A 25,499-nucleotide genomic window follows, 5' to 3' on the forward strand; every position below is an offset into this window, starting at 1 on the left:
ACATGCCTTTTCTTTCTCTTTCTTGCCTCATTATAATAGCTAAGACCTGCAGTACATTTTTAATAAAAATGGTGAGACTGGATATTCTTGTCCTGTTCCTGTAGGGAGACAGCCTTCAGTCTTTCACCAGTGTGATGTTACGTATAGGCTTTACTTAGATCTCTTTTACCAGGTTGAGAACGTTACCTTCTTTGCCTAGTTTTTTGAGAACTTTAATCATGAAAGGATATTGGATTGTATTATGTACTTTTCATATTCTAGTGAGATGCTTGATTCTCTCTTTTTTTTGTTTGTTAATTAGGTGAATTATATTAATTTTTAAAAATACCCGAGGGAGGATACTTTTTCCATTGATTTTTAGAGAGAGCGGAAGAGAGGGAGGGAGGAGAGGAGAAAGAGAGAGATACTTTGATGTGAGAGAGACATATCCATTGGTTGCCTCCTGCATGCGCACCAACTGCAGGGCTAGGGACCAACGCAGGTATGTGCCCTTGACTGAGAATCAAACCCACAACCCTTCAGTGCACGGGCTGATGCTCTAACCACGGAGAAACACTGGCCAGGATTATTGATTTTTAAATGTTGAGCTAACCTTGTATTCCTAGGATAAGCCACACTTAGATATGATGTAGTGTCCTTTTTATAATGCTGAATTCAATTTGCTAATATATATTTCCAACTATACTCATGTTCTTTAAATTTTTTTATATATAAAAAATTTTAGTAAAATATACTTAAAATTTACTTTAACCATTTCTAAATGTACAGTTTGGTGGCATTAAGTACATTCACATTGTTGTGCAACCATCACCACTATCCACATCCAGAACTCTTTTATCATCCCAAACTGAAATTAGGTACCCATTAAACACTAACATCTCATTCTCCTCTACCCAAGTTCCTGGTAACCCTCTTCTACTTTCTGATTATTGTAGTGTCTCATATAAGTAGAATCAGACACTATGTGCCCATTTGTGTCAGGCTTATTTCACGCAGCATGTTTTCAAGATTCATCCATGATATAGCATGTCTCAGAATTTCCTTCATTTTTAGGGCTGAATAATATTCCATTGTAGGTATATACCACATTTTGCTTATCCATTTATCCATCAATGGACATTTGAGTTGCTTCCACCTTTTGGCTACATGAAAAATGCTGCTATGAACATTAGTATACAAACATCTGTTCAAATCTCTGCTTTCAGTTCTTTTGAGTATGCACCAAAAAGGGGAATTGCTGGATTATAGGATAATTCTGTTTAATTTTTTGAGGAAGTTCCCATACTGTTCTATATAGCAGCTGTACCATTTTACACTCTCACCAGCAATGTATAAGAGTTCCAATTTCTCCACATCATCCCTAACACTTGTTATTTTGCGTTTTGTTTTTATAATAGCCATCCTCATGGGTGTGAAGTGGTACGTACTGCATCTATGTTCACAAGAGACTTTGATCTCTTTTTTATAAATGGATTTAAACATTTTGAACAATAAGAAAACAAATGAGAAGCTAAGGATGTCCCCAGGTTTCTTGGCTGCTGTACTGGTTGTGTCATGCAACAGAGAATCCTGGAAGAGCACATTTTAAAGGGTAGGGAGGAAGGAGTTGTAAAAAAAAAAAAGAAAGAAAATGACTTAATACTGGGAAACTTGAGGTCACTGGACTGTGGGCCATCCTGCTGTAGATATATAATTGGCAATTGATAAAACAGTATTAAAGCTTGAGAAATGAGTAAGGAGTAGAAATACGGGTAATGAGTGCCTACCATGTGTTGAGTGCTTTTTATGTGTTTGGGAAAAACCAACCTAAGTGTAGCAGCCGAAGTCACAGAAATGCATGGCTTTTCCTAGAGAGAGAGTGAAATTGAGAAGAGGGGCAAAATTAGAACCTTGAGAACCAAAATTTGAAGACTTGGCAGTAAAGAAGTAGCCAACAGAGACTGAAAAATAGTAATGGAAAATATAAGTGACAGGAGGGAATAGTATCATGGAAATCAAAGTAGAACATGCTATCAAAAAAGGAGGGACTAATTCTCCAATGTTTAAAGCAATTCCCATTTTTATTTTCCTCTTCTGTCCTCAGCTCCTGAGCATATCCATCTTTGTCATTAATAGTTATCCATTCTTTGTAGACAGAGCAGAACTAGATTAGTAGGGAGAACAGGATTAACAGCCGAAATGGATTTATTATAGTGATAAGGTATGAGCATTCTTTTTTCTAAAATAATTATTTCAGCTCTGACATCCTAAATTAAGCCAGTTTCTTTTACACTTGTAAAAAGTAAAGATTAAGATTTAAAAATGATACATAAAGTTATTTTAACTAAAAAATACACCAGGATAAAACTACACATTAAAATGATACATAAAGTTATCATTTTAACTAAAAAATACACCAGGATAAAACTACACATCAGGACAAAACAAAACCCTTAACAGCCAGTGAGGAGTCTTAAAACATTTATTTTAAAAATTAGAATGCACTATATTTACTCACATACATTCCTGTTACCAGATATTTTCAGCAAACAGACATCTTTAAGCATCTTCATCTGCTTTTATCAAACCTTCAAAGTGGATCCTGCTGCTGTTGACAATTACAGCAGCCTGTTGGGGGTAAAGTATGGGGAGAGAAAAATAATCATGTATTCCTCAAAATTCAAAACAAAACACTTGAGTGGGCAAAATGTGCATTTGTATGGCAGCAATGAAGGCCAAAAGAGTGAAATCATTTCCATAGACACTCTAAAATGAAGAATAACATAAACTCATCATATATGTATTAACTATTAACTAACCAAATATTTTGTATTACTTAAAAGTTCCAAATTCTAGGTTTTTGTGGAATAGCTATTAAACTGATGAATACCTCTTTAAAATGTTAATTACATACATGTAAACATGTGATCTTAGGAAAATGCAGTTAAGCATTTACTGGTAATATGGTCAAAAATCTCATGAAATCAAGTGTTACTGACTTAACATAATTACTCCGACAGTAGGAAGAAAACAACAAATGACTTAACCATGTGTGCATAAATTTTTCTCTCTCCACCCCCCAAAAATCTCTGAATTCAATCAATACCTTTTTATTGGCTCCTGTTTGAATTGTACGAGAAATAGAGATGTAGCGGAGGGGACACAGGCACACACCCATACATTCAGACATATAGCCATAGTAGGAGAGGCAGTGGGAGGACGGGGGTTGAAGATGTCTAGGTCCTCATGTTACTTCTGGATGTAACTGATGGAAATGAGGAGGGATGGGTAGTAGTGATGGTGGAAAGTCTGTTGGGGAGCCCAGTGTGAACACTGCATGAAAGGCAGCAGTGAGCATCTCCAGAGAAATCAGTTAGCAATGCCTATAAAAGGAGGTAGAGTGCAGGTATGCAGTGAAATGCAAAGGTTAGAAAAATGGAGTCCGATGGAGAGGTTCTTGCATATAGTACTAAGAATTTTAATTTTTATTGTGTGTAGAAAGGAGCAATTGAAGAGAAGAATATGGGCTGACATGCCCAGAGTTGTCTGAAGATGACTGCTACTTGGTGGATTTGAGTGAGACAGGCCAGCCATATAAAATGTATTATACTTTTCAATCTTTTTTGTTTAAGTTTGTGTTATACTTTAATGCCTGAATAAACCTTTCCCAATCTTGAAATATGACAAATCAATTAAGTCCAGAAAACAAATCCCAATGAATACTTTTAATCTTATCTCTTTCACCTGGCATAAATATAATGGTCCCCTTCAAGTCTATGCAATTTAAGATTCTAGAGTTTAATCACTTCACTTTATCAAGTAGAAATCAAGAGAAGTGAAGGAAACTGATTATAGTTAGACTTTGTCAGAGTAGAACCCCAAATCTGATAAAGGTCTTTAGAACCCACGCTGTCCTTCTTCCACATTATCTGGCACTTAATTATAATATATACTTGTTTGATAATCATTTTTAAGAGTCAATGTTTAACTGGGAAGAAGACAATTAAATAGCCCCCCCTCCCAATTTGTTTTTTTAACCACAGGTCCTGAGGGAATCTATTTTCATTAACGAAGAAAAACAGACATAACTATTTAAATTGTTAATAAATAGTTGTGCTTAAATCTTTGAAAATAACAGAACAGCAATTTTTTTTACATTTCTGAATGTTTACTTTTTCTTAGCAAAATGGAAGAAATTTCAGACTAGTTTTATGATAGTCAGAGTCTGAAAATAATGAAGAGAAAATTAATTGATTCATGCTGTAACTGTAATCAACATTTTTTGAGTACCTATCAAAGAAATGCTACTAGTGAGTAGACAATAAAATATACATTTGGAGAACTTGATAAAGACACATTGTTCCTTACTAAAAGCAAATTTAGGAACTGTTATCTCTTTATTTAGATATATATGCTAAGTCATTTATAAAGAATAAATAACTATCTAACTAAAAGTAAGAATATATATATTTTTTTCAACCAGAAAAAATGATTTGGGAAGAGAAAAAAATGTGGAGGTTAAGCAAAGGAAACTTAGATGTTAAGTGTTATCAATTCTGAATTGAAGATAAAACCACATATTGAAGTAATGTAGTAAGAATGTGAGATTAAAATGGTTGTCTTTTAGTATGAACACAAAATTACTGAACTTTTTATTCCTTTTTATTTACTTTTGATTATTTTGGAGAGGAGCAAGATGATTTTAAATTGGTAAAAGTAAAGCAAAGTTCCAAAATACATGAATGAACATGATTTCCCTGGAAAAATGTGAATGTGATGGGCTTATATGTGTTAAATATACAGGATTTGGTCAGAGTATGAGGGTCTTAATGTTCAAACGAAAGCACGGTGACTCCATTTTAAAATTTACACTAAAGGCAACTGAAGTTAACATGAATAAGACAAAAAATGCCATAAAGAAAAATCCGTACAATAGCTGTTAGTTGTAATTAGATCTGTATTTTTATCCTGGCTCTGCTACTAAGTAACTTACAAGCATGAACAACTCTAAGTCTCTGAGCCTTAGTTTTCTAACATGTAAAATGAGAGGGTTAAACCAGATGGTCCCAGGGAGTCGTTTCAGGTTAAAAAATTCCAATCACTCATGTTGAGTCCAGGTACCAAAGAGGAATCTTGGTACTTAAGCAGTGTTTTTACCCGAAAAACCGAAGCAGTGTTATTTATTTATAAAGCTAAATAAATATTTTTAGGGTACAGTTGCATATAGTTCTTTTGATCCAGTATAAGAAGAAATTAAGTCTTTACTTAATTTTAATTATTATAAAACATAAAATAACAGAAGTTCTCCAAGTGTTTCTAATGCAGAACACTTGGGAATGTAATTATGTAATATTATTTTAAATGTATTTAACAACTCGATTCATACAGATTGACAAACGCAGTGGGAAACTACACCACCTAAAGATTTCATGCACACTGTACAGAAAAATCAGCAAATTAGTACATCACACGAAAATATATTTTAGAGTACATTTCCCCTCGTCAATGGCAGTGATTGTGCATTAGTGCAACCACAGAGCACTTGTAAACCTTTTCAACAGCATCCAGGTCCATAACGATTGTTTGGTTAGCCTCAAGGTCAGGTTTCTTAGGTCTGGGCTTTCTGAGTTTTCCTATTTTGACAGTTACAACATTTACCCATAACTGTAGCCATCCATCCAGACATGCCCACTGTCTGGTGCTGGGGGAGCAGGTGGATACGGGTGAATCTGAAGAACTCTCTCATCTTTCTAAAATTAGAAAATGGATGCGATTCAGGGACTGAAAGGAGATATAACTATATCATAGGCAGTTTATCACTTTTTGGCAGGAAGCTCTGTCAAACTGAGTAAGATTCAGGCTAGAGACAGCTTCAGTGTGATTTCTGAGTTCTGGCTCTCTCTCTTTCTAGAGTCCTCAGTGTTAGGGAAGGGGAAACAAGAGAGGGTACCAGGACATGTCAGAACTGGCTGACTTAACCTCAGCCTTGCTTTTAAATTGCCACTAAAGGGCTTATGATAACAAGATGCTTTATAAAAAGATCTATCCACCTGCACTTTAATCAAGTGAGTTGAATTTTTAATATATTGAAGTTTCTTGAGAGCTAGCAACAAATCCAGGTTATAGCGGGATGTGGGACAAAGTAAATACTCTGTTTTCATTAAGCTTCAGTCTGTGGCTGTCAGAAGCCCCCAGCAGGTACGTGGAGTGCTGACCAGTTAACACAGGTCTAACTAACCACGGGGTGTTGACAGAAAGCAGCTTCTTTCCTTCAAATTCAAACATCCTACCACCTTGATTTTTTTCATCTTCCTGGCAAGAAAAGATACATTAATGTCCTTCAACACTAGGGAAATTCAAAGTATTTATTCATGAATTTTCATCCACTTCTATGTAATGTACAGTATGTGCACGTTAACAACAACAGGAAAGTGAATTACCAAGTTTCAATGGGAAATACTGACATAACGGGTTAAATATATTTCTTCGTCACTATGTATGTGTGTATTCTTCCCCATCCCTATTGTCTACTCCAGATCTGAGCTGCTGTCTCCCACTGGCACTTCTCCTGTTATTCTCTTCAGCACAGAATAACGTCTCAAAGGTCAGATCTCCCAAGGGAAGTGGTCAGGCTTGCATTCGTCTTTAGAAAGTGCTCTGCTGGGTCCACTGGGTGGCCTGTGTTATCCACGCAGATTGCTTCTGAACAAAGAGGAGTCAAAGAGAACTCGGGCTTCCAGAGAAAAACAAAGTGCTCTCCCCTATAAATCAGTCTCTGCAGTGGAAGGTGTCTTCTTAACGAGGTAGAAATAATAGGGGGGTGTTGCAGATGCCCATATTTCACTGATACTGAACACTGTCTCTTTAAGGGCTTAAAATGGATTGACTCCACTCATCTCTCTGATTTTTTCGTAAGTAAGCCAGAACACCAGTGACCAAGGGGTCTGCAAAATTAACCAAAGAAGTTAGTGCACATTTTAAAGCAATTCTGAATATTCTACATATATGTATAACATCTTTAAATGTCAAAGACATTTTGAATCTACCTAGGCTAAAAACAAATATTTTTATTTTGCCCTTGCAAAACACCTTATAATGCACAAAATATTTTCATGTAGCATTATTTCTCGCCGAACATTTTCCTGTCATATATTTTCTCTGAACAATTTATAGTTGATATCCCCATTTTAAAGACGAGGACACTGAGGCTTAGCAATCAAATGCCTAATAACATGTTGTGGATCTAGACTACAGGCTTCTGGCCTCCATCCCAGAGTTCTTTTTACTGCATGTAACTGCCTAAAGGCTCAGGCTGAGCATGTCTGAATTCCAGGCTGGCTCCTCTACATTTGGTGTATACGGAGATGACAAGGAGGCACTTAAAGACTGAAAGTGAAGATGAAAAAATATCCTGAGAGGTCACAAAACCAACACCTAGGGTATCACAAAATGGGTGTAAAAATTCATGTTAACTAGAGAAGAGCTTCCAGCTCAGAAAGACTAACTTGAATGAAGTTATAACTGTGCCAAAAGGAATTACACATAAGGGAATGATGGTTATTCAACAATAGTTATAAAATGCTAAAGGACACAGGGAAATCACAGAATAAACATTGGAAGCAACCATTAGAGAAAGGGTGCCTTGGATCCCATTCCTGTATGTTTTGGTTCATAGGTGATGGGTAATGTTGATCAGAGAGAAACAATATCAAACTAGAGATATAAACGCAAGCAATTAGACTATAGAATGTATTTGGTTAGACAATTTGTAAAGCAATATATATGTCAATGTGTTTGGAAATATTAATGTATATTTATAGACTGAGAATTTACTATAGAGTGGATTTAGGAGACCACATCTGGGTCAGTTAAATGTCTGAAGACATACGCAAAATAATGCGAAGCTGTGATGATATCATATTCTTGTGACAATAACAATGCAGTGAACCACGAACATAACTGTAGATGGAGCAAGGAGCAGAGGCCTTAGTTAAGAATGGACTATGCATTTATTCCTAATTGCTCTGGTCATTAGACTTCTTCCTCAAGTTAGTGACATAGCAGCCACACTATATGCAAACAAAATGTAGTACTATATTAATCAGGGATTGAGCAAAGCGAGGTCATATTGCCTCTACCTGGTGGAAGGGATTGGGATTGAGTTCAGCTGGGTTTTGAAAAGAAGTTAAAGAGGGAGACCACAAAGCCAGAAAACATGGGTAGTATATAAATGGGGTACACTGGGCCTCTGTGCAGGTGTATATGTGGGTAGTGCATATTTACTAGTTTTTTCCTCACTGGCACAGCTGTACCACTGAAAAAAATCCAAGTATATATGCACCCATGTTGCCTGCTCTGCTCTACCAATTGCCATCACTCTTGGGAAAACAGCAGAGTCCTTCTCCTTGCCTATTACTGAGGAGCTGAATACATAAGAGCTCTTGAGTTGATAGTTTTAAGTATTAAGATTACAAACGGCTCTTCCTCATCATTATTCTGTGTTCAGCAAGCAATCTTCTGATTGTAACTTGGCTCCCTATTGCTTCAATGTAGGAGGAAGCATGCTGTCCAGCATCTGAATCACTGGCTACATGTGTTTCTCAATGTGACTGAGATGATACTGTGGTTCACTCATCAATTTCAAGGCCAATCTTCTTGGACATACTCATGAGTCAGATTTCTAAGGTCAGGGTCATGCACTGTGTCAGTTCAACAGGCCAATGTCACCCCGGTGATCTCTGGTGGTTCACCAGCCTTTCTCTGGTAACAAGGCTCTATTGCTACACACTTTCTCTTTTCTTTTAAAACTTCTAAAACTAGCTGTAGGATCTTGAGACACTCAGTATACTGCATTATTCAGAGGCATGGGTTTAGAGTTGAACAGTCAATTCCTAGCTTTGCCACACACTAGCAATATGAACTTGAGCAAGTTTCTTATACTTTGAGCCATGGTTGCCTCATCTGAAAAATGAGGATAACACCTCCTGTTTTAATAGATTCTTGTAGGACTTTAAAAAATAATTAATGTGTAGAGAGCTGAGGTTAGAGGCTGGCATACATTAAGTACTCATTTTGTTGTTGTTATCTATGTGGTCTCAGTATTTCTTTGTCCTTGGATGTTCTTCTTGCTCCTTACTCCAACCTGACCCTGATTTTATTTATCACCAATGGTCTCACCCAGCTTCATAGTCTCCCACACCAGAAACGCAGAAGTCCCATTTCCTCTTTCCCTCCCCCACCTTCTACCTATAATGTTACTAAGTCCTATAGAGTTAACCAGAAGTGTCCCTAGAATGTTGTTTTCTCTCCATTTCTACAATCATCTGCTGGTTATATCACTGCCAAAACTTCCTTTCTTGTATCTTAGCCTTCAATTATCTTATTCATTGCTGCCAAAGTAATCTTGTCCCCCCAAAAATCCAAGCTCATTGCTCCCATGTTTAGCAGCTGCTTGCTAACCGCAGGATTACACTTAAACTGCAGAACTTGGCCAACAAGGTCCTTCTCAGCCGAGTCCTTAAGTACTTCTCTAGAACTCTCTCCTACCACTGCCCTGTGACGCCTGTTCTCCAGCCACGATGAATTTTCTGCAGTTCTCCCAACACCAGGCCCACACGTGACCTGATGCCCATGCTACCTTTCTTTGATACCCATGTTACTCTTCACAAATGCCTACTAATCCTTCAAAGCTTAGATCAGCTATCACCTCTGTGAAGGCTTTTATGGTGTCCTAAACAGTTAAAGCCATTTTTACTCCACTATTCATGTTCCCACAGTGTTTTGGCCATACCACTGGCAAAGCACTAATATAACCTCCTTAATAAGACTATGTCCTCTAGAGCCAGGCTGACTGACTTTAATGCCCCAACTCCACTGGTTAACCACCTGCCCTGTCCAAGGTATCCAAACTCTAAGTTTTTGTTTCCTCCTCTATAAAAGAGAGGTATGATAGTAACCTGCTAAATAGATTGTTGGGAGAAATCCGTGAGTTAAGCCATAAAAATGATTAGTGCAGTACTGACTATATACCAAGTGATTTTGGTAATGCTAGCTTTATTTCTGTACTTTTAAATATATATCTATCTTCTCCATCACAATGTAACCTCCTCTAGTACAAAAAGTAAACATCTTATCCCTTAGTGTTACCAGCACTTATAATAGTGCCTGGTTCATGCAGGCCAAATAAAAATCTTCCGTTCCAATAAGAACTATCCACAGATGTAAGATAATTTCAAGGTATAATCTAGACCAGTGGTTCTCAACCTTCCTAATGCCGCGACCCTTTAATACAGTTCCTCATGTTGTGGTGACCCCCAACCATAAAATTATTTTTGTTGCTACTTCATAACTGTAATTTTGCTACTGTTATGAATCGTAATGTAAATATCTGATATGCAGGATGTATTTTCATTGTTACAAATTGAACATAATTAAAGCATAGTGATTAATCACAAAAACAATATGTAATTATATATGTGTTTTCTGATGGTCTTAGGCGACCCCTGTGAAAGGGTTGTTCGACCCCCAAAGGGGTCGCGACCCACAGGTTGAGAACCGCTGATCTAGACAGTCAAAGTAACGGTTTACAACTTGGGTACACTTTTGCATCAGATATTGGCAATGGCTTTGGCAGTTAATTTCATGTTAATAGATAGATACCATCCCTGGGTGACATCATTTATTCCCAAAGCTTCGATGACCATCTAGATGTGGAGGGTGCTCAGATCTAAATCTCCATCCCCGTAGTCCAAGATCCAGACCAATATGTGAAGGTAATCATCTAGATATGTTTTCAGACTTAACACATTTAAAACTAAACTTGTTATTCTACCACAAAGTCTTCTTCCCTGGGAATGATCCCATTTAGGAAATTACATCATCTGTCAAGGTAGAATCTGGGAGTGAAGCCAGACTTTTGTCTTCTCCAGCCACATTTCTATCTTCTACATATTTTTAAAATTTATCTTCTCTTGTCCACACTGTTATACTCTAGTCCAAGCCATCACTACCTTTCATCTATCACTACTCCTAGGCTTTTCCAGAACCACATGGCAGCAAGAATGCTCTTTTTAAAAACACACGTCATCCAGTTGGTGCCCTCACTCTTACGGATCACGGGGCCCTTTCCAGTCTGGTCCCTGCCCCTTTGGCCTCAGCCTGTGCTGCTGTCCTCCATATCCCTGGGCCTTGACCAACTGGTTTTCCTGCAGTTCCTTGAACTCATCATGTTCTCCATCCACTCCAACTATTCCCTCCACCTAAAATGATCCTTTCTGCCCTTTTCACTAGGCTAAGTACTACTCGTTCCTCATCTCTCAGTTCAAAAGTCCATTCTCCAAAAAAGTTTTCTTAATCTTTCAGCCTAGGCTACACTTACTTGCTATAAAGTCCCACAACACCATGCACTTTCTCCTACTCCCCATCACTTCTAGCTTCTTAGTCAATGGTTTCCTCACTTAGACTACAAGCTCCAGCACTAGGACAGGGGCCGAGAATCTTCCATTTGTCCCAAAGCCCCACTCTGAGTCCAGGGCTTGGCAAGGCATAGGCACTCAATTAATATTATATGGTGTAAATTATTGATTGTTTGAATTTCTAAACCCACAACTCAGCCATTCTTTCAGATATTTTCTAACTTACAAAATATTTGGGTACTTTGTTTTTAATATAGTTTTATGTTTCTTAAATAAGTCTATCTAATTCTAAAAAAAATAACATTTAAACCAAATAAAAATGACATAATGCTTTCTTACTAAGCAGAATTTTGTGATAATAAATATCAATGGGTAATGCAACATGTGCCATCAAACTAACAAATTTTGTTTGAAACATTAGCATTTCCGTAGGAATGATCTCCAGTATTAAATCAGTACATCTGTCCAGAATGACAATATTTTGGCTAAATAGACTACTAAAGGCTTCACAATGCAGAAAAATCTATCCACTGGCTTTATAACAACAGAGTATCAATCTATTAATTTCTGTATATAACTGAATTATTTTACTTTAATCTACCAAAGAAGGTAGTAGAATTCTGATGAGAAGTCAAAGATAACAAAAAGAAAAAACTGTGGTTTGGGGGCAGGGCCATGCCAGAAGAGAAAAGGGAAAATACTTATAGATTAAAAGTAATTTAAGTACAAATAAAACAAAAACAACAGAAGGAAAGACCTAACTTTACCATTCGCAGCCAAGATGGTAGAAAGCCTTTATACAGACTCATGAACCCTTCTCCTTGGACAGCCTGAATCAAGCAGTCAGTGGATGACTTATACAAAAGTCCCCTGAAAAGGAAACAAGACAATTCTGTTGAATTTCTTGTGTGAGAATAAATAAATATAAATTAAAAACAGACTAAGGAAACTTGCTATAAGTTAAATATTTCCTGCTTGTTTAGAACAAATACTATTTGTGGTTCTGTATACAGTAAGTCCTCACTTAATGTTGATAGGTTCTGCGACTTCAAGCAAAATGGTGTATTCACAAAACCAATTCACCACAAGCTAGTTGATAGAAACAAGAGTTAAATTCCTACGGCAGCTCATCAACATTATAAGGAAACACCATTGAATGAAATGACATTATTTGAAGACCTGCTGTATATAGATCACCTTTTTGAGTTTAAAGATATTTTTAAGGTTGACTCTTCTGATTCATCCCACCCTTGGTTTTATACTTAGAATTCACTCTACCTGATCTCTTCCAGAGAGAAAATACTGTTTTATGTCAGATCAAATTCTCCATGTTACCTGTAAGTCATAAGCTTCTGAAGAAAGTACTCTGTAAATTCTCAGCAGAGTATGTTTTCAAAACCTCCTTGAAAACAATAAAGTCACAATAAATATCTTTTGTCTAAATATGATTGTTAAATTAGCTCATTTCCCCAAAGGCACAGTACTTTTTCATCAGACAAAGAGCAAGTAATTGCATAAAAACAACTTCCTGGTTGAACACACAAACACACAAATACATTTCTATCAAGAATAAACAGGGAAGCGTCTTTAAAGATCAATGTTATTACAGACATTCAGACACATGGACACTGAAGACTTTCTACCTACCTTCCTTGCTTATCTCGTGGTTGATTCATTATTCGGCTTTTGATGACATCAGCTGGTGTTCCCAGAATAGAAGCTACCAGTCCAGAACAGAAACTATAAATACAAATAGATGAAATTGCATGATAATATGTATCAGTTTATAAATTTTAATAAAAGGGAATTTAACATTTAGGAAGAATAGAATACTAAATAAATTACTATATCTTTCATAATAATGCTCTTTTAGCTTAAAATAAATGCTAAATTCATTAAAGAGGTAGAAAAAAGGAAAAACAAAAGAATGTTTTGGACAGCCTGAATCAAGCAGTCAGTGGATGACTTATACAAAAGTCCACTAAAAAGGAAACAAGACAATTATACATTGAAAACCTACTGGGGGTAGGCAGAACAAGACGATGAGATCCCGCCCTTGAGGCACGTACACTCCACTGGTGGAGTGGCACAGGAAAAATGAGTAATGTCAGGTGCTGATAAGCACTATGAAAAAATAAAATGGGGTAATGTGATAGGGGGTCGCAGCAGAGAAGAAAGTGTCTATGCGAAGACCTGGAGGAGGAGCTTTGCAAGCAGGAGGAAGAGCACAGTAAAAGCCCTGACTGAGTCAGGAATACTCTTGGTGTGTCAGAGGGGGAAAGCAACCACGTCACTGCAGCATCCTCAAGAGGGTCCATCCAGATGAAAGACTAAAGAAGCAGAGTTCAGCCCATGAAGGCCATTGAAGGAGTTTGATTTTATTCCAGGTACTCTCTCTGCGCATTATGCTCTAATGCTATAATTAAGCTCTGTACTTACCACACTAACCAATACCTCCATGCCTTTAATTCTTTCATTTGGAATGCCCTGCTCCCGATATAATTGGAAAATTCCCAGTTTTTCCTTCAATCTATGCTTAGGCACAAGGTCTGAGGAGTTTCTGCTTACCGCTCTCTCTTTACCCAACAAGGTTAATCACTCCTTGTTAAAGGTTTCTTGTCAATTACTCAAAAGAGACAAAATGGAAGTCAACAGCATAGTATATCAAGAGTATGTAAATGAGTGACTGAAAAGTTAAGAAACCACTATAAGTTCATGATGTGTACAGACATGAGAGAGATAATACAGGAACATAATCAAAATTTCATAAACAGACAACTCATTAACTACTTAAAGTTTTCCAAGAGAAAGGCATCTGATGAGAAGAGGGGTGGCCAACCTGATCACAGAAAACAGAGGCCCAAAGTCCAGAAGTTGGCAGCTGAGTCCACAGTATGGGATCATGGAAGCCTAGAGAGTAGCTTATGTTTGGCTAATGGAAAGCTAGAAAGGAACATTGTGTAAAATATTAAACAGAGACCTTAGGATGCAACTGCTGATGGCCTCATCCTCTTATCAAATTGTTTTGATGCCACAGTATGATCTGGCTGGATATCTTCTTTATTTTTTTTTTAAATATATTTTATTTTTTTTAAATGTATTTTATTGATTTTTTTTTTTACAGAGAGGAAGGGAGAGGGATAGAGAGTTAGAGACATCGATGAGAGAGAAACATTGATAAGCTACCTCCTGCTGGGATATACCTGCAACCAAGGTACATGCCCTTGACCAGAATCAAACCTGGGACCCTTCAGTCTGCAGGCCGATGCTCTATCCACTGAGCCAAACCGGTTAGGGCCTGGCTGGATATCTTTAAAAAATAAACATTAAAAGAGAGCAAATTATGTATTAAAAAAGCCTCAAGTACGATGACACCTAGAGCCAAAGTAAGAAGATAGGACAATAACAGGAGATTTATTGCGTCAGGCTACTTTGCTGTTGACCTTTATCACTCCTTGCTAGTAATAGCCCAAAATGAGGCCCAGGACACAGTGAAAGTGAAAATGGACAGAGGTGACTGGACAAGTCTTCTGTTCTCTCTAGGAGACCAATGGTTCTCTACAAAACTAGTTTAAAATATCCCATCAGCCCTGTGTCAGAATCAGCGACACTCTTCAGGATCAACTAAATAACCATGCTCACATATAATTTTCACACAATGGAGACTGACCTTTTCAGTTTTACCTAATAGCCTCATGATTTTACAAAAACAAAAAAGGGGATTATCCTGGTCTTTTTGTTCTATACAATTTCCTGACCATTAATTCTACTCCCATCTTTCCTTTGTTTCTTTCTCCTATTAACATACCTTGTCACCTGCTTTCCCACCTCACTAAAATCCAAATCCTGGCCACAGGCTTCTATGGCTCCTGCCCTACTCCAGGACTTCATTTTACTTACACTATTTTAAAAAACTGTGCTAAAATATACATAACATACAGTTTGCCATTTTCACCATGTTTAAGTGTGTAGTCCAGAGCTTACACCATTTTTATTATTCTTCATATTGAACTCCTTTTCCCCAGATGTTGATGGCTTGGGTAAAGCTCTCTGATTGTAGAGTTGCAGTCCCCTTCACGCACCCATGAGCATTCATTTTATCCTACGACACAGCATCCACAACTTTCAGATCACACAGCATTACTTACCTACTTAGATTTGCATTCACAGTAAGCAACTTTGAGTTGCCTCACATACTATACATACTCATGCAATGCACTTAAAAACCTGATCCAGTGGGTGGAGCTAAAAAATGAGCCAAATACCAATCATCCCATTTTCTCAAAACCTGAATTAGAGAAGAATAAAGCTAAGTTATTTCATATTAGGGCTGGAATATATACTGGCTGGAAATTTCAAGTCTTTCCAAAAAAGATATTATCTGGGAGGTATATCTGGGAGTCATGTACATTAAACAGATTTACTCCTGCTGGGAAATCCATGAATCTTAGGTGAGAAGTGTGGGATTTCAAAGACTATCTGGTTAGAAAGATAAGGTAAAAGAAAAAAGAAACAGAGATCATATCACCGTGGGACTTTCCGAAAGACCTGACTAACCTGCTCCCACAGTACAGCATACACTGGTCCAGACAAGCATCTGGAAAGCTAAGTCTCAAGATGACTTGACTGGGTAGAAACTGGTGAAGAAGGTCTCATAGGCAGAGGGGACAGCATGCACATAGATAGTGGAGGAAAGAAACGTATGAGTGACTACAGATACAACACATATGTTTATGGGGATGGAGGTTAAAGTGGAAGGAGCCCTAAAATCCTCAGTGCTCTAGGAAGAGGCCAGAGGATGTATGGTGTGAACACACCTGGGTAAGAGTTTGGAATGGGAAAGAACAGTATGCAAAGACATATAAAAAGATTGCCCTAGCAACACTAAAGACAACACTGATTTTAAAAGAGGAAGAATGAAGAAACACTACCACAGGAATATTTAGTTAAGTTGAACCTGAATTAGGAATCATTTTATCTCTACCTATATGTCTTCAAATATCATTGGTTTGGCACTATTAATATACTTTTGGGGTTGTCCAAACACCATAAAGGGTTCTAGAATTTGGAAACAAGATAAGGAGAGCTAAATAAAATCACTATAATGTTAAGGATATTAGACATCTATAAAATAACTCATTCTAATGGATATTTGAAATTGTTGCAGAGATAAAGGTACGTACTACTCCTTCCTGGAATGCTCTTCTTCCTGTCTCTATTTATCAAAAGTACAGGCCTTCAAGACACATATCTAATTCTATCCCCTCCAAGTGGTTATTACTTCTCCCTCCTCCGAACTCTACAGTAACTAGTCACTTACTGTACAGTGTTTTTACGCTTATCTTGCTTTCTGTCTTGGTAAACATACTGCGGAGGAATTGGGTTTACGTTCTGTACTGACTACAAGGGCCCTGCAGAGTGCCTTTAACATAGAAGATGCTCAATGAGCTGGAGAGCTGATCCTTAGAATCTGGCCCTGGCAGGGCCCCAACAAGGTGCAAATATTTGGGGAAGTTTAATCTACAACATTCTACAACTTCGTCTCGGTCTTCTCCATTTCAACTGCAACAAACTTTAAGAAAACTGCTTTTTATAAATATACTATCACCTTTTTCTAAGTGTGATACCCCTAGATTCCCAATCAAAAGAGACAAAAAAATGTATGTCAAATATGGAAGAAAAGGTGATCTGGAGAAAAAAAATAAAGTCTAAAACTAAAACAACCACTTACCTAGATAAACTGTGAGTCATGATATTGTCCTCAAGTGTTGTATTCAATACCAAGTAGTGTTTCACTGTATCATACGTGGTTAAATCTGGCAATAGAAAGAAAAAGAAGACAACTATTTATTTATTCAACAATGAATGTCTTTTGAATCTTAGAGAAGGTGTGGAGCAGAGAGGAGACCTTATAAATAATTTGGTCTTATATCTTTATTGTCACAATTTGCTTATTTTTGGAAATCCTTTTCACATGCCATACCAAAAAGTAAAAATGCTCTAAGGAAAATTCTCAATTATTGTACAACATAAAAGAAGACTATTGTCAGTATATGTTATTAAAAAATAGTAACATTTTTCATTTTTTCTGAGGTGAGTGCCAATAATTATTAAGGCTATTACGCTTCTCAGAATTCAATGAAGTTTCCATTACCTCCCATATTCACCAGCGCTGCTCTTTGTACATTGGGAACCCAGCCTGCCCAAAGCCCACGTATTCCTCCTTCAGCTAAGATTTTTGCAAATGCATGATGCACACCACGAAATCTAAGGGAAAATAATAATGAATGTAAAAGCTGCATGCATTCCTTTGTATGGAATGCAACTGGATAAGCTTGCCTATACAGTGGGGCCTTGACTTCCGAGTTTAATTCGCTCCGAGACCGAGCTCAGTTAAGGAGCTCGTTAAGGAGCTCGTTAACTCAAATTACTCTATCAACTCAATGCAAAAAAAAAATCGGCTGAGAGACAGCTGGTATCTCAAAAAACTCGTTAGTCGGGACACTCGTTAAGTCAAGGCCCCACTGTATAGCTGTTATGATTTGAAGTAAAATAACATCTTAATCACTCAGAATTGTTAGAAATTAAAGCAATCCACAGAAATCTAATTTCCAGATAAACTTAAAAATCCTTTAGAAAAAAGGCCAACATTTAATTAATCATTTTAATGGAAATCTTTTATAAACTGTGTCAACCTCTTCTCAAATTTTTGAACACATTAAAATTATTTTCTCGATATTTTACATAACTAGTGCACATATTAATTATAAGAGGGAACAGTAGTTATCGTACCTCTGGGTTCATTTTACTACTTTGTGGGAGACCTACAAATTTTGTAATTTCATCAAATAACAATGATCCTCACATAATCTTTTAAAGAAATAATTTTAGGCCAAAAAGTAAGAAGGACAACCTCATCGTAAGAGGTTTAAAATAGAATACGTTGGCTTTATCAAAATTTACTATTTTATTCTTATTTTGCTTATTTTTCTTTACACAGATAAAAAAAATGGTACTGAGCCCTGGCCGGCTTGGCTCAGTGGATAGAGCGTCGGCCTGCGGACTGAAGGGTCCCAGGTTCGATTCCGGTCAAGGGCATGTACCTTGGTTGCAAGCACATCCCCAGTAGTGGGTGTGCAGGAGGCAGCTGATCGATGTTTTTCTCTCATCGATGTTTCTAGCTCTCTATCCCTCTTTCTTCCTCTCTGTAAAAAATTAATAAAATATATATTTTTAAAAATGGTACTGAACCATGGGCCAAATCTGGAAACCTCTGGTATAAAATAAAGATCTGGATTTGATATAGTTAGAAATACCTGGAGTCAAATGCTACCTTTCCCACTTACTAGCTGTGCTGTGTGGCTTTTGCTCAGGACTTACACTTTCTGAGTCGCACTGAAAAGATAATATGACATTTATTAGGCATGCATAATTGCTACGATGCTACATGGGAGGTATGGTCATAAATGGCTAATGTAGCTAAAATTTATTGTACACTTATTAAGCACCAGACTTTTTTTATACACATATGGTACAATTCATTTTTGAAAACTCTATGAAGTGTGTATTATTAACTCCACTTTACATCTGAGGAAACTAAAGCTTAGAGAGGTTAGGAAATTGACTAAGGTTACAGAGTTAAAATGTGGTAAAGGCTGGATTTGAATCCCAGGTTATCTGATCCCAACATTCATATTCTTTATAACAGTATTCAATGTTTTTTTATTACTACAGCAAACCAAAAAGTTCCAACATTAAAGATGAGAGAGGGAAAAAATTGAGGCAATCAATTCAGATTATTTCTGGATCCTAATAGTTAGTTCTCTCCCTATATATCCAACCAAGGCCACATCACTTCTCCCTGCTACTGAGTAATTAGACCCTGTTGCCAGATGACAAAATAGGCCCTGGGGTTCCATGAACTACTTGGTTAAATCAGAGTGGTTTCCCTTTCTCCTCTGTGGTGCAGGCTCTTCCCCAGCCCAACCTCGTTTTCCACTGAGTCAGCTCAGGGAGCAGCAGAGCAGAGAGCAGTGGTCAGGAGCGAACTCCCAAAACTTCCTTAAACTTGGTAAAAAGAAGAGAAGCAGACTGGACAGGGAAGCAGGAACCATTTGCAAGGTCAACTTTGCTATTTCCCTTCTTTCAGGGAGAAAGGGAAGAAAGCTAAGCTTTTGGCACCTATGAGCCAGGCAGTCTCACTGTCAGGTAGACCTTCTGAGATGGCCCCTTGTAAAGTCAGAGAAGCAGAGACTAGAAATGTTAACTGACTTCAACAACACCAGGCCATGCTAAATCAGGATTCAGAGCAGGGCAAATTTTAATGATCAAACTCTTTACTAGTGTATTGCTGCCTGGGCTGGGAAAGGCAGTACACACATAATTCGTCTGGTAGGGAACATGTGCACGTTTATCATGCAAAGAAAAGATCCACCTTACCTCTCCTCCTATGCATACAATTTCCAAATTAAAAGAGTCAAAATTACTGTCTTTACTATATGCTGAATTACAAAAATGCATATGTCCATTAGGTAAATGTTCAAAATACGATGGTGGCAAAGGGGGAAAGAAAGGTGTGCATTAATTAGCGAACCTACCGCAGTGGTTTTCCTTCGAGTTTCCTTTTTCCTTCCATTTGCATCTGAACCTTCACTAGGTCTGTTGGGTTGGCTAAAAACTGGCCAACCACACCAGCAAACATCCCTCCAATCACTGATTTCCTGATTATACAAGGAGATACATTTTTAAAGATGACTTAATTTCATAAGTTTTGTAGTAAACAGTACCACACTGGTACAGCCCTTGCATATGACATTTAAGACAAAATGAGGAACAGACCCAAACAAATCAGAGGAAAGTGGATGATCTGTCTGTTTTCAGAGGGCAAGGTTAAAGGACCACAGAGAGTTGAAATTCAAATAGTTTGCCCACGTTGCACGTTGGTAGAGCAGGAATTTGGGCCCATCTCTGTCGTATTCTAAAGCCTTGGAATTCTCAGTAGAAAAAGGAATAAAGAATGTATTCTAAAACAATTTTTAATATTAAAATATTAAATAATACATACATAATTTTGTGTACATATATACATTTGTATACAAAGTGCAGTAAATGGTCAATTATTTGGATTTAAGTTGTTAATATTTATTATTTTAAGCCTGTAACTTGAAGTGATTGCGGTACAATGCATAATTTTATGTAAATCTAATGGATAAAACATTAAAACCTTAGGGGCAATAGCATCTTATTTTCAAAACAAAACTTACCAAAGGGGATAATGCTTATCTTCATTTTTGCGAAACACAACTTCACGGAGATGTTCATATGTGACCATTCGACCTCCAGAGTACACTGTGTAAGAGAGAGCATGAAAAAAGTGGATTCAGCTATATGTTTAATACAATACGAGGACCTCTGACCTGGCCTGGTCGACCTCTCCAGCTGGCTCTTTTCCTCATGCAGCCTATGCCTCCGGCACACGAACTTCCTGGTGGCTCTCCTCATGGGCATGCCTTTTCCAGCCTCAGGCCTTCTCACCGGCTGGCTGATATTTCTTGCATGGATTCTCCCTTCTCTGCCTTGCTAACTCCTCCGATCTTCAAAACTCAACTCAGAACTACTTTTCCAGAAACATTCTCTGACCTTTGCTCCCGTGTTCTAGGCTGTCATGGCACCTGCTGCTTCCCCTGTGTTCCCACAGAACCACACAGGCACACATCTAATTCAGCATTTATCATACTGATTAGAGATGGACTTGATTTTCTTGCTCACCTTTTCATCAGACCATGAGGTTTTCATTACCCTATATGCCCTAGTACAGAGCTGGGTAAACAGTGGGCATTTTCATTCAATAAACATGTATAACTTTATTGGATAATTTATTATAGTACAGTCATTTTTCAGTCGTGTCAAATATATGAAATTAAGCTTAACTGTAAAACCATATATGGTGGTCAACAAATACACATGAAAAGAAGTGAAATTTGAAACAACAATGGGAAGCAAAGGAGAAAATATTTTTTTAAAGGATGAAAAGTAAAAATCATTAAAATCAGTACATGATATTCATATAGAGAATTTTTCTTGATATTTCTGGAAGTTTGATGAAATATTTCAAGATATTCAAAAATATACAAAGTACCAAACAATAACAGTCTCTATGCACATTTCTGGATAGTTCTTGATGAATACACTCTAACTTACTCATCTGAAAAACTGAAGCTTTAAAAATAATAAGATGGAAGTTACTGCTGGGCAGTTCTCTGATTAAGGGTCCCTTCAATAGTTGAGGAAACATGATGAATGTAGAGGAGAAAAATGCCACACCTGTCCTACCACTTTTTTTTTTTTCCAATCCTCACCGGAGGATATTTTTTTCCATTGATTTTTTTTTTATAGAGTGAAAGGGAAGGGCGGGGGGGAGAGAGAGAGAGAGAGATATCAATGTGCTCTCACATGGACTGGTTACCTGCCGCATGTGCCCCCACCAGGGCCAGGGATTGAACCTACAACCGGGGTAACATGCCCTTGACCAGGGTGACTCTTCAGTACTCGGGCTGATGCTCCAACCACTGCTTAGGACTGTCCTACCACCTTTTGAAGCCAAGTTTATGTTCCCCTGTCCACAAGCTGAAAACTCAACACGTCCTATCTTTGTGAGTGCCACTTGGGAAGCAGAGCAGAAAAGTGCTCTCATTGGCTGTAATGTGCTTATCGCTATTTTCCTTTAAGAGTGACCAAAGGCCCACATAGCTAGCTAGTTAGGTAGCCTGGGAAACAGGCAACAAAAAGCACCTGCTTTGCATTTACTCTATGGCCGGAGTTGGACAGACAGTCTTTTCAGAGTAGCCTGGTTTCTAATGTATTGGTGAGATTTGGAATTGTGGTCAAATATATTTAATTTTCAAGAACCTAAACATTTTTAATTTTGTGTTTAAAGTTTCTATAATAGATAAATACATAAATTATGCTTTTTTTCTTAAACTTGAAAATAATTTATTAAGAAAATTTTGAAACATACAGAGAAGTCGAGAAAATGATATATAACTCCCTCAGTATCTATAATTCAAATTTATAAAGTGCTAACATTTTTGCCATATTTGCTTCATGTTATTTGTTTTTTCTTAATTATTTTAAAGTATATTACAGATATGATGACAGTTCATCCCTAAATAATCCTATATGTATTTCTAAAAATTGAGTGCAATAATTTCTTAATAACAATTGGTAGTTAATTTTGTTCTTCTTAAGAGACTATATATTCATTTATCACATTAGTAGAAAAAACTAACTGGTTTTTGGATAGAGCCAAACAGAAAAGCAGGGGAGACAAACCCAGAAATCAAAACAAACTTACCAGCCAGAATCAAGATAAATACCTACGTGTCTGTAAATGGCAGGTGTCACTCCTTGCCAAAGCTTTAGAAAGCCTTCCTCTTGGACAATCCCGAGGGCCGTGCGCACCATGCCCCTGTAGGGAGTAGATTCTCTTGCGCCGTCTCCCAACCGAGCAAGGGCAGCTTCTCCTTGCATTTGGAGTCGAGTTTTTGTGAGATCGAGGGGAAAGGTTGCTAATACAAAAAAATACAAAATGAGGGAGAAACTCACAATAATCAGAGAAACAAACAATTCTAAAATCACAGGACTAACACTTTAGTCACAAGATCAGTGATTCTCAAATTTTAGAGTACATCAGAATCGGCTATGGAAATCAGTTGATTCATACGCAGTCCCAAATTTACAAACCACTGTTCCAGAGCACATCCCAATCACCAGGAGGAAAAGTGACAAGCCTTGGGTTCTTTTTGTTCAGAAATTTCAGTCTAAAATCTATTTTTTGTCCTTAAGTTTTGCTTTCCAATGGTTATAATTTCAGGTATCCATATTCTGTAATGTCCTCTTGACTGTAATTGTGATTAAGATCTACTGTGACTTTTAGAATACTGTATTACTTATGCTAGGTTCTGAATGCCAGATGAAGCTAAATTCTATAATTTCATAGATGATGTTCACACGCAAATAACTCACTAACTTGTTTGAGATACAGAAGATGCAATATGGAGTTTATAATGTCATCTTTTGCATACGGGGATGGCATGCTCATTGGCCTTGTATTAAAGCACATATTGTTTTTCCAGCACTGACAATTTTTATGCATGGCCTCCTTACAAGTACCAACTGCCCTTGAAAATTATTTTTCTAATGATTACATTTTGAATTATAGACCTTTTACCTTGAAACAGAGTGGCACTAGCTAGGCCAGAGTAGGAATATCAAGCTCATAACTTTATATACACAATGTCCCAAATAACTGAGATGACCAGATTCAGTTAAGTTCAGGAACATTGCTAACATTACAGAAGTTTTTCAATGACTCCCACTTGATACAAAGCCATAGCTATGTCCTTCCAAAAGAAAACAAAGTGGAAGAGAATATTAAATCTTACCACTGGTCTTTGGAAAAATTTATATCTTGCCGATAGTTTCCCTAAAACAAGTAATTAACATATAGAGGATTCAAGCAATGCTTCATTGAAATATGAAAAGTCTTAAGACACAGGAGCCTCTATATGAGCATAGATTATGACTCTCAAAACAAATCTATTTTTCTTGCTCGTTACTTAAATCATGCTCCAGGTTCTGATCCTAAATTGTTTTGCACTCAGAACCATCTCATGTTTGGATTCTCCCTGCCTCCCATCCCAGCCTCCTCACAACTCTCCATGAATTTTTAACAGAAGAAATGTTCCTTTACAAAAGCCTTTGGTCAGAGGGGGAAACATCAGTTTAAATAAATTTTTAAAAACCAACAAAACCAACAAAAACAAAACAAAACAAAAAGACCCACCTGGAAATATATCTAATCATTCAGCAATCTGCTTTTAAATTAAAAAAAAGTTGATCAATTATATTTCAATAAAAACAATGACTGAAAGTAATTCTCCATCAGTTTTGAGTGGACAGAGAAAAAAGGAGAAGGTTCAAAGGGCAAGAGTGGAGGAGCACAAAGGGCGAAACAACAGATAATGTACTGGCTGGGCTGGAAATACAAACTAAACTCATTGTAGAACAGGGCAAACATTTACAAACGATAACACATCAGAGCTGTTACTTTTTGTTTGTTTTAAATGGGCAACAAAATGAAAGGGTCATCGTAAAATGCACAGTGAAGGCTTCGCAGGGAACGGTAGGCACTACTCACAAAATCCTTGGAAGAAACACCACCTGCTCCTGTGAGGGCCTCATCAATCTGCTCTAGGTGGCCTTCCGTTTTCCCTGACTTGCTTACACAGAGGTACCTGCTCATCTCTATGCTCTTATGATACCTAACAATGCCTTCATTATAAGAATGCATGTCTCGCCACCAGCCTGTAGGGTCAGAATTGGGTCTTTTAAACTATATCTCCACAGTCTCTAGCATTGCAGTAATTATAATAATAACAACACGATTACTGGGGGTCTTGTCTTGGATTTAGTATTTATTTATTTTTGACTTCTCAGAATCCTGCAAGGTAAACACAGTAGACGAGTTAAGCTCCAAGTGGCCAACTGACGGATGCTCAGTATAGGCTCAATTAAGTAACTTAAGTTAGTAACTTAAGTAACTTAAGTCCCACAAGTTGGTTCCACAATTTGGACCCAAAAGACAATGATGTAGCGAGGCTGTGTAAGAATATAAATCACAGGGACATACGTAATAGTTTCAACAGTAAAGATAAGTTTTAAAAAAAGAATATACATCAAAGAGATTATTTCAATAAGGATGAAAAGTGGATTTTGTTTTTCAAAAGGTCATCCTCACTAAAGGGGAAATGATGCCTTAAGAGGAAGCTGCTAAAAGTACACGTTTGGGTACAACTGCACACCTCTGAGGGAGACGAAATTGGAAAGCAAAGACCTTAGTGACCCCCGATCCCTCCTCCACACAGAGCTGGCCTTGCCCGCACCCCGCCGCATCTGCGGGACACGTGGGGAAGGACAGGGCGCAACCTCGCGGACTGCACACACCCGGGAACGGAGCCATCTGCTGGCCCTACCGGTCCTCCCTCCCCTCCCCCGCTCCCCCACGGCCACCCCTTCCCAGGGTGGCGCCACAACGACCGGCGGGAG

At 37.6% G+C, this 25,499-nt stretch overlaps 1 protein-coding gene across 6 annotated transcripts in view; it reads right to left on the reverse strand.

The window, feature by feature from the left end:
- Positions 1–4,918: 4,918 nt before the first annotated feature.
- Positions 4,919–25,499, reverse strand: part of SLC25A27 (solute carrier family 25, member 27) — a 22,082-nt gene continuing 1,501 nt past the window's right edge. Inside the window, exons 1-11 of one of the 6 annotated variants that reach the window (XM_014535358.1) lie at positions 24,857–25,266; positions 24,238–24,267; positions 22,769–22,960; positions 20,657–20,741; positions 19,991–20,113; positions 18,774–18,788; positions 17,548–17,660; positions 17,125–17,209; positions 13,041–13,133; positions 12,161–12,263; positions 4,919–6,923 (exon numbers count right to left, since the gene is read on the reverse strand). In XM_014535358.1, coding sequence (XP_014390844.1) covers positions 6,852–6,923; positions 12,161–12,263; positions 13,041–13,133; positions 17,125–17,209; positions 17,548–17,660; positions 18,774–18,788; positions 19,991–20,113; positions 20,657–20,741; positions 22,769–22,922 — 843 coding nt within the window. In that variant the 5' untranslated portion in view covers positions 22,923–22,960; positions 24,238–24,267; positions 24,857–25,266 and the 3' untranslated portion in view covers positions 4,919–6,851. Of the gene's footprint in view, positions 6,924–12,160; positions 12,264–12,728; positions 12,796–13,040; positions 13,134–17,124; positions 17,210–17,547; positions 17,661–18,773; positions 18,789–19,990; positions 20,114–20,656; positions 20,742–22,768; positions 22,961–24,237; positions 24,268–24,856; positions 25,267–25,499 lie in introns of those variants that run through there. The other 5 variants (XM_014535357.1, XM_005860930.2, XM_005860932.2 and 2 more) reach the window with 5 other exon arrangements.

The sequence above is a fragment of the Myotis brandtii genome, unplaced genomic scaffold, assembly GCF_000412655.1.
Source record: "Myotis brandtii unplaced genomic scaffold, ASM41265v1 scaffold143, whole genome shotgun sequence".
NCBI classification, from domain to species: domain Eukaryota; kingdom Metazoa; phylum Chordata; class Mammalia; order Chiroptera; family Vespertilionidae; genus Myotis; species Myotis brandtii.